General features: G+C 45.0%; 1 protein-coding gene across 1 annotated transcript; it reads left to right on the top strand.

Annotated features, from left to right (window-relative positions):
• The first annotated feature begins 273 nt into the window (after positions 1-273).
• LOC136699830 (keratin, type I cytoskeletal 13-like) lies at positions 274-5,146 on the top strand. The gene is made up of 7 exons (XM_066674846.1): positions 274-759; positions 1,728-1,810; positions 2,181-2,337; positions 3,472-3,633; positions 4,344-4,469; positions 4,603-4,829; positions 4,939-5,146. The coding sequence occupies exons 1-7, from the start codon at positions 346-348 to the stop codon at positions 5,048-5,050; spliced, it is 1,281 nt and encodes a 426-aa protein (XP_066530943.1). The 5' UTR covers positions 274-345; the 3' UTR covers positions 5,051-5,146.
• The last annotated feature ends 4,843 nt before the right edge of the window (positions 5,147-9,989 follow it).

Below are 9,989 nucleotides of genomic sequence, written 5' to 3'. Positions count from 1 at the left end.
TAACTCTGCCCCCCCCAACAGCCTTACTAAAAACGGAGGAATGCAGGTATGGCTGTGAAAGGTCCCTGTCCTTCATCATCGTTCATGGCCTGTTTCGACATCAGAGATTCCTCTCATTGCTGGTCAAGTCTCTGCCAGAGATCTGTTTTCCTGACAGCTTTACTACATGTTTATTACAGGTTGGTCCAGTTTTGGAGAATTCGCCTGAGGGCTGGAAAGTCCCTCCCCCACTTTGAACCCCCCCACCCCTGCGGCCTTAAAAGCCAGCAGCTTTCCTCCGTTCCTCACTCACTCGCTCCCTGCCCTCTAGCCTGAGCAGAAGGAACCTGAGCCTCCAGCAGAACCATGTCTCTCTTCAACCAGAGCTTCAGAACCACCAGCGCCTCATCCCGTGCCATCTCCAGTTCCGGTTCTGGACTGCGTGCAGTTGGTAGCAGAAGCAGTGTGTACGGTGGCTCCGGTGGCCATGGGGTTCGCATCTCCAATGCAACAAGTCTTGGATCAGCCAGCTTCGGCATGGGAGGAGGCTCTGCAGGCGGCTTCAACCTCTCAGATGCTGTTGACGTCTCCACCAACGAGAAGGCCACCATGCAGAACCTGAACGACCGTCTGGCCTCGTACCTGGAGAAGGTGCGCTCCCTGGAGAAGGCCAACGCCGAGCTGGAGCTGAAGATCCGCCAGTACCTCGAGTCCAAGTCCTCCCCCAAGTCCCGGGACTACTCTGCTTACTACGCCACCATCAGCGACCTTCAGGGCAAGGTACGTCAAATTAGTAGAGATCCAGCTGCATTAGATCTGATCCAGCTGCTTGTCTAGTCTTAGTTATGGTGGATCCAGTTCGTTCTGAGGCTTGGTTCTACAGAACCTCCCAGTGCATTGCATAGGCATCACTTGTTAAACAATATCTTGCTTTTTAAAACCTTTCACTCCAGGCTTTTAAAAGGCTTAACTCTAGAGTCCCTCCAGGCCAAGGTGGTTCCACGTTCTTCCGTTCTGTGGTTTCCCACACCTTTCTTTAAGAAGGCTTAGATCTGCAGAACCTCCAGGCTTAGGAAATACAGTACACTGCTATTTCAGTTTCCTCTGGCCTCCAGGGACAGAGTTCTGCAGATCTAAGCTTTAAAACAATAAGAACCTATAAGAGGCTATTAGCAGCTTTCAAAGCTGAACTTCTCTACATCCTAAAACATCCCACAGTTCTGTAAAGCAAAGTGCAATCGTGCAACCTCCTCCTGCACCAATGGGCCATGTCCAAAACTATACCCAGAAAAGTGATCTCAGCTTTCACTGCTTTACCTCATGGGGGTTTACTCTGATCTCATTCCTTTCTCCTTCAGTTTTGCCTGAAGCTGTTTAGAGTAACTGACCCTCCCTCACTGGCCACACCCTGTTTTACTCTTTGGTACAATCCCAGATGAACAAAGACCTTTTAAAAACACTGACCTTCTGAAGACAATGTTTCACCTGGTACTTCCCCTCTTTAGAAAAGACATCATAACCTCAGTTAAAAACTAATAGAAATTCAGATCATGGTGGCTGATATCTGAGTAAAGCCCTTTTGTGAGAGGCTTTAGATCAAGTCAGAACCCGTCCCAGTCCTCGGGGAACTCAGGACACTCTGATAAAGGCCTCACCTTTTTTCAGGTGTGCTGGGAAATAAATCAAAACAAAAGAAAGCAGTTTCTTTTAGATCTTCACAGATTTCTCTCCTCCTTTGGCCTGTGTAGATCCAGAATGCCATCACAGTGAATGGAGGAATCTACCTGAGCATCGACAATGCCAAACTTGCCGCAGATGACTTCAGGGTCAAGTGAGTACTGTTTAAAATGAGCTCTCAGACCAAGAGACATTATCTTAAACCTCATCAGTACAGCTCCTACCTCTTCTGACTCTACTGTATGAGATTTATGGAGCTGGTTCACACATTTCTACACCTTCAGATGTATTTTACCTTACATAACAAAACCATTATGTAATGAAACTACAGTTATACTGACCCCTAGTGACCTGTTAATCATGGTCACCCCCATGTGGGAGACCCGCTCTATGGAGCATGAATTGTTTCATTCATGGATGATGATGAAGCTTGTCCATGCTCTCAGTTCAGAGGTGTTTAAAAAAAATAAATAAATAAATAACTGTGCAGGAATGTGATCCTGATTCTCTGCACACCTGAACAGGTACGAGAATGAGCTGGCCATGAGACAGTCTGTGGAGGCCGACATTGCTGGGCTGAGGAGGGTTCTGGACGAGCTGACCCTGGCCCGCTCCGACCTGGAGATGCAGATCGAGGGTCTGAGAGAGGAGCTGGTCCATCTGAAGAAGAACCACGAGGAGGTGAGTTCAGATCTGAGATCGGCTTCACAATCACATACCATAGGTGTCCATAGGTGTGAGTGTGTGTGTGTTTGTGTGTGTGTCTATGTTGCCCTGTGAAGGACTGGCGCCCCCTCCAGGGTGTACTCCCCGCCTTGCGCCCAATGATTCCAGGTAGGCTCTGGACCCAGTGCGACCCTGAATTGGATAATAATGAATTGGAATGAATGAACATATATCAAGCCATGAAAAAAAAACAGCTAAACCACAGGCAAAAAAACAACAAAAAAACAAAAAAAAAACTTAAAATAAACAGCAACCCTTATTTATACTCAGAGTGCAATGGGTGTGACGCAGATTTCAGCCGAGCGAACACAAAGATACGGAATGAGAAATAATTTCATAAAACAAGAACCAAAACATATAATAATAACAACAACAATAATAATGATAATAATAATAAAACCAAATAACAAAACTCAAATTTAAACCAAACAGGGGAAAAAAGATACTAAATAAACAAAACAAGTGCAAGTGTGAAGCAAAAGACCATCATCATCATCATCATCATTTTCTTCTCCGCTTCTCCATTTCAGGGTCGCGGTGGGCAAAAGACCAAGCTAAGAGAAATAATTAGTTAAATAAATAGTTACATTAAATAACAACAATGGTTAAACATTTAATGAATATTTTAACTATTTAACTATAAATTTCAAATTTAACTCCTAGAGAGAGTTACACTGAGCATTCATTCATTCATTCATCAATGTCATGGAAACCCCAGTGAACACTGATGTCCTCAGATTTCCTGAAGCAGGCAGAAAAAAAAGAAATCTTCTTCTCTTACCCTAGGACTCTTGTAGCCTGATGTAGCCTGCAGTGTATGTTAGCAGGGCTCGCCGCTACGCTACACCACCCACTGGGTCAGCACTAGGTCCTGTGGAGTTACTGACAGATCACCTTCAGTCAGGTTCTGGATCTGATTTGTGTTCAGACCTTTTATTGCTGAATTATCAGTAAATAAACCAACATGAGAAGGTTTTTACCATTAGCAATGATCCAAAAACAGCCTAATTGCTAAAGAGATGAATGCTAAACTAATGCCGGCCGATGGTAAATGCTAACCCGGCTGACCTTGTGACTTTCTTGCCTCAGGAGCTGCTGCTGATCCGCTCTCAGATGGGTGGTCAGGTGAATGTGGAAGTGGATGCCGCCCCACAGGAAGACCTTACCCTCATCCTGGCAGGAATCCGCGAACACTATGAATCCGTCGCTGCCAAGAATCGCAAAGAACTGGAATCCTGGTTCCAGGCCAAGGTGAGTACATTCACACAGGAGCAAGAACCAGGTCCTAAGAGCCCTGTGTTCAGAGATACTCTTTACAGCACAGTAGACACCTAACAGCACCTTAGAAACCACTTAATAGACATCTACTGACCACTACATTAGCAACCACCAGGCAAACCATAGCAACCACCTAGCAACTACTTAGAAACCACTGTAACCATCTAACAACACTTTGAACCTGCTAAACATGTAGAATCACTGTAGCAACCGCATAGTGACAGACTTAGCAACCACCCTGGAAACCATAGTAACCATATAGCAACTATTTACCTACTGCTTAGTAACAGATCTAGAAACTGCTTTGGAAACCATAGCAATCATGTTCCACTAGACATAGAAACCACGTTGGAAAGCATAGCAACCACCTTAGAAACAACAATAACCATCTAACAGCACTGTAGCAACCATCTTGGAAACCATAGTAACAATCTTGTAACAGCATAGAAACCACTTAGCAACAAATGTAACAACCACTTTGAAAACCTTAATAAGCATCTAGCAACCACTTGGAACACCCCAACAATCACATAGAAACAACACCTTAGCAACCACCAGGAAGGTGCTGAAGCAGCTCAGGCAAATGTACATTTTTAGTCATTCTTCTTCTTCTTGTAATATATTATAAAGTTGTTTCCTCCACCTGCTGTTGTCTAACTGTAAGTTGCTGTGTTCCTCCACAGAGCGAAGCACTGAACAAAGAGGTTGCCATCAGCACAGAGACCCTGCAGTCGTCCAGGTCCGAAATCACAGAGGTCAAACGCACGCTCCAGAGTCTGGAAATCGAGCTGCAGTCTCAGCTCAGCATGGTGAGACACCTCCTGCTTCTCTTCACCCATACATCCTTTCGGTTCTACATCTCTTGAGATGTTAATGAGCCACATTTGAGAAATAAGGCTGTTCTTCTGCGGTTAACCCTTTGCCTCTTTGTCTCTGTTACAGAAAGCGTCTCTTGAGGCCACCCTCGCTGAGACGCAGAACCGCTACGCTAGGATGTTGGCAGGCTTCCAGTCGCAGGTGGTCAGTCTGGAGGAGCAGCTGGTCCAGCTCCGCGCCGATCTAGAACGCCAGGGGCGCGACTACCAGATGCTGCTGGACATTAAGACCAGGCTGGAGATGGAGATTGCGGAGTACAGGAGACTGCTGGACGGAGAGCTCTCCACGTCCACGTAAGTCCTTTCAGTAAAAATAAATACTGTTCATCACTGATTATGTGCAAACTTTCAGAGTCTTTATTTTCAGCACTGGCCTCACTCTCCTCTCCCTCTCCTCCCACAGGAAGTCCTCCACCACCTCCACCCGGAAGGTGGTGATCGTCACAGAGGAAGTGGTGGATGGGAAAACAGTCAGCTCCTCCTCCACAACCACAAGCGAGACCAAAGCAAGCTAAGGAGGATCTCCAGCTTCCTCTCGAAGAGCTCCAGCACACAGACCACTGCTCAGAGCTCTAACTGATCAATAAAGAGAGAGAGAGGATCAATAAGAACGTGTCTGTGGTTCATTTAAAACTGCTCCTGTGCGTGGTCTGGGTACTGAGGGTAACAGTGAGGGCAGGGAGTGTAGAAATGCCCCTCCCAGGTCCTGGAGTTTCAGCCCCTGAGATCCGAGTGAACGAGCAGAGTTCAGGGGAGGAGTCTGACCCCGTCCAGGGTCCGAAAGTAAGAGGAAGTAGAGGAGAGGGAGAGAGAGAGAGATAGTTTATGAGCTGAAGGTCAGTTTATTTAATCAGAGGAAGTGAGACAGCAACAGACAAAAACATCAGCCAAAAAATAAATAAATAAAAATTAAAAAAGCAGCAAAATCAGCAGGAAAATAAAATGATAAAATTTATATAAATATAACATATATCAAATGGGCGGCACGGTGGCGCAGCAGGTAGTGTCACACAGCTCCAGGGACCTGGAGGTTGTGGGTTCGATTCCCGCTCCGGGTGACTGTCTGTGAGGAGTTGGTGTGTTCTCTCTGTGTCTGCATGGGTTTCCTCCGGGTGCTCCGGTTTCCTCCCACAGTCCAAAAACACACATTGGTAGGTGGATTGGTGACTCCAAAGTGTCCATAGGTGTGAGTGTGTGTGTGTTTGTGTTGCCCTGTGAAGGACTGGCGCCCCCTCCAGGGTGTACTCCCCGCCTTGCGCCCAATGATTCCAGGTCGGCTCTGGACCCACCGCGACCCTGAACTGGATAATAATGAATGAACATATATCAAGCCATGAAAAAAAACAGCAAATCCACAGGCAAAAAAACAAACAAAAAAAAAACCTTAAAATAAACAGCAACCCTTATTTATACTAAGAGTGCAATGGGTGTGACGCAGATTTCAGCCGAGCACAAAGATGAGATATAATTTCACACGGAATGAGATATAATTTCATAAAACAAGAACCAAAACATATAATAATAACAATAATAAGGATAATAAAACCAAATAACAAAACTCAAATTTAAACCAAACAGGGGAAAAAAAGATACTAAATAAACAAATAAACAAAACAAGTGCAAGTGTGAAGCAAAAGACCAAGTTAAGAGAAATAATTAGTTAAATAAATAGTTACATTAAATAAAAACAATAGTTAAAAATGTAATGAATAATTTAAAGAAAGCAGATAACACTCTCCTAAACAGGTGGAGTCTAAGTAGGTCTACTAGACTAAACCAGAGGATTAAACCACACACACACACACACACACACACACACACACACACACAGAGAGAGAGAGAGAAAGATATCTACACAGCGCTAAGCAACGAGCACGGAGAAAGAGCACAAACAGACAAGTACAGAGTGAAAATGGCTAAAAACCAGAGCTTCTGCTCCTCGCTCCTCACTGCTGTGCGCTCGGGGTCGGGGTGAACAGCGAGCGGCTCATTATCATTTAAAGGAACAGGTGCTGAAAGCGGGCGTTCTGAACAGGGGCTGTTTACACAGGGGGAGAACACTGCTGTGGGGCTCGTGGGGTTTGAACCAAAGTGGGTCACAGACGTTTCATTAAGAAACAGAACTATGTTCCACTGTGGAGACGAGGGGGTGGGTTTAAGGTGTCCATGTTTTAAGGTGTCTGTCTTTTAAGGTTTCCTTGTTTGAAGGTGTCCTCCTGAGAGGGTGAATCTCTGGTCACAGTGGAGTGTGTGCTGATCTGCAGATTGCTCAACAGTGTTTGTTTTAGCGTGTTTGAGACATGATAAACAAAAAGGAATGTGGAAAATCATTGAGGTGTGTGTGTGTTTGTTTGTGAGAATATGTGTGTGTGTGTTCGTAAAGTGGGTGTGTGATGCTGGAATGAGCTGCAGTTTAATACAGACCTGTCACTGATGGTTAACTCAGAGCAGCTGTTCTCAGCCACAGTGAGGTGTTTTAATAATATCCACAAGATGACACTGCAATGTCTTGGAGCCCTGGGTGGATCCTCTCCTCAGGTGACTGTCTGTGAGGAGTGTGGTGTGTTCTCCCTGTGTCTGTGAGGGTTTCCTCCGGGTGACTGTCTGTGAGGAGTGTGGTGTGTTCTCCCTGTGTCTGTGAGGGTTTCCTCCGGGTGACTGTCTGTGAGGAGTGTGGTGTGTTCTCCCTGTGTCTGCGTGGGTTTCCTCCAGGTGACTGTCTGTGAGGAGTGTGGTGTGTTCTCCCTGTGTCTGCGTGGGTTTCCTCCGGGTGACTGTCTGTGAGGAGTGTGGTGTGTTCTCCCTGTGTCTGCGTGGGTTTCCTCCGGGTGACTGTCTGTGAGGAGTGTGGTGTGTTCTCCCTGTGTCTGCGTGGGTTTCCTCCGGGTGACTGTCTGTGAGGAGTGTGGTGTGTTCTCCCTGTGTCTGCGTGGGTTTCCTCCGGGTGACTGTCTGTGAGGAGTGTGGTGTGTTCTCCCTGTGTCTGCGTGGGTTTCCTCCGGGTCACTGTCTGAGGAGTGTGGTGTGTTCTCTCTGTGTCTGCGTGGGTTTCTGCCGGGTGACTGTCTGTGAGGAGTGTGGTGTGTTCTCCCTGTGTCTGCATGGGTTTCCTCCAGGTGACTGTCTGTGAGGAGTGTGGTGTGTTCTCCCTGTGTCTGCATGGGTTTCCTCCAAGTGACTGTCTGTGAGGAGTGTGGTGTGTTCTCTCTGTGTCTGTGTGGGTTTCCTCTGGGTGACTGTCTGTGAGGAGTGTGGTGTGTTCTCCCTGTGAATTCATATGAATTCACCAGAAGTTTACGGCCTATCTGAGTTAACATGCTTTATTCTAGTACTGATATAGCTGATTATTAAGAACAGAATATACACTGTGTAAGCTTCCTTTTTAACAATAATCGCGTGCCTAATCTGTGCTTTGTATTTTTTTTTTTAGGTGGGAGTGGGAAAAAGACGTTTAGCACTCATTGCTCCAGATTGTGAGGGCTACACACGGGCCCAAATAAAGAGAGTCACAACATCTGGTAAACCATGTGTGTACATTGCAAGAGATACTTGACCTTAACCCAGTACCTGCTGAGGCCAAAGAATGTGAAAAGATGCACAAGGCAGCTTCCAGAACTGCCAGAAAACTTCCCCACTTCAGGTATTGGGTCTCCATGTTGGTTCCTGCACAGTTACATTAAGCTCATCTGAGCGTGAAGAGGTAAGTCAAAGTCAGGGCTTGTGAAGTCTGTACTAGAGTAAAGGGTGTTCTGTAACCAATCAGTGTTCTGAAATAAAAAAAAAATCTGTATTTAATTTTAAATTGTATTTATATAAATTCTCATACCAGCAATTTTTACCTTGCGGGAAAAACCATCAATGCCTCCAAAGATAACTATGTTGCAGCTAAAAAGAAAACAAAAATGGATTTGTGAATGGTGTCTTTGAAACACTGACTGTGAGGGAGTTTGCATTTGAGTGTTTCGCACAAAAAACTGTTATTAAAGAAAAGCAATATAGCATTTTTCCCTTAAAATTACAGCTTCAAAATGGCATTGGCATTGCTATTCTGAGCTCAGCACAGTAGAAATTGCACTATGTAACTCCTGAAGGCAGGCTGAAAGCCTCACATGAGAACAGTGTAAAGCATCACAGCACAAGCCATAAACACCAAAAACTATGGAGGGGGGGGGGGGGGGGGGTGGGAGAAAGGAAGAGGAAGAAGGGGGAAAAAAAGAGACCAAGTGAAACACCAGACACAGGTGCCTTGATTTCAAGACTCGGCCTGTCATTAAATGTAAATTTAATAGAATAATGTTTTTTTTATAAACAATATTCAAACATTGGAATATTAAATATCCTAAATAAAATAAAAAAATTATTATTGTTTTATTATATTAATTATATTATTATAAATTATTATGTATTATTAAAAAATAAAACAAATAAAACAAAAACATTTTTTTTTAGTGAGGCGAGGTTGACATGACAGCTCCAGAATATACACCAGAGAAGAGAACAGAGCAGAGGTGGGCGATACCGGGAAGTTGCTATCGATCCGATACCAAGTAAATGCAGGCCCAGTATCGCCGATATCAATACCGTTATTTTTAATATGTAAGCTTCATAGATCCAAAGGGTCCAAAAGGCCTAGGATAGAATTCCTCTCAGACATTTCAGTACTGCGGTAGTATCTGTCTCCGTACTGTGACGTGTCGACCCGAGGAGCGCGCTGAATGGGCGGGTCAGGCTGAGCCTCTGCCTGATTGGCTATTTGACTGGCACCGCTGAGCCACGTGATGGTGCAACAACCAAAGACAAGAAGGGGGAGGGTGCGGTGCTCCGTGCTGTGAGAGACAGCGCAGCGCTACACTTACAGACAGAGTGTAGACTGATGAATCCACGTACGCAGCAGTCAGTGCGTGCGGGAGAGAAAAAAGCTTGAGTATTGATCTTTTTACACGAGTATTGCTCAATAACAATACCAGCGTTGGTATCAATATCATCGATATTTGGATCGATCCGCCCACCTCCAGAAGAGAGCAAGTGGCTAAAATATTAGTGACATTCGTTCTTATGTAAACAACATGTCAGTAAACACAATGGACGATATCTGAAGTCAACAAACATTGAGGAAATGTCCATTTGCCTATTAAAGACAGTACTGTACACTCTGCAACTCTAAGGAGAGCTCAGGAGCAAGAGGAGAATTTTAACATAGGTGTTGCTGTAAGTGAATTACAGTGATGGTGAAGGACAATAACATGAAAGAAGAACTTTACATACTTTAAACATACTTTTTTAGATCCAACTTAAACTTTGTCCAAAAAAAAAGTACTTCAAGAAGAACTTACCGGATTAGTTTGTGGTTGGTATCTATATGCATCAAAGCCTGGGGCCCGGAACTGCATCGGTCCGTCGAGCAATGCATCCTAAGTGGACCATACGGATATTGCACCTGTGGTGTCAACATGG

The sequence above is a fragment of the Hoplias malabaricus genome, chromosome 6, assembly GCF_029633855.1.
Source record: "Hoplias malabaricus isolate fHopMal1 chromosome 6, fHopMal1.hap1, whole genome shotgun sequence".
Classification (NCBI taxonomy): Eukaryota; Metazoa; Chordata; class Actinopteri; order Characiformes; family Erythrinidae; genus Hoplias; species Hoplias malabaricus.
The sequence above is the reverse complement of the archived record's forward strand: the minus strand, read 5'-3'. Positions and strand labels throughout refer to the sequence as shown.

Coding starts and splice junctions, on each gene's coding strand:
- LOC136699830 (XM_066674846.1), top strand. CDS start 346: ATGTCTCTCTTCAACCAGAGCTTCAGAACCACCAGCGCCTCATCCCGT. Junction 2,338..3,471: donor TGAAGAAGAACCACGAGGAG/GTGAGTTCAGAT, acceptor TTCTTGCCTCAG/GAGCTGCTGCTGATCCGCTC. Junction 3,634..4,343: donor AATCCTGGTTCCAGGCCAAG/GTGAGTACATTC, acceptor GTTCCTCCACAG/AGCGAAGCACTGAACAAAGA.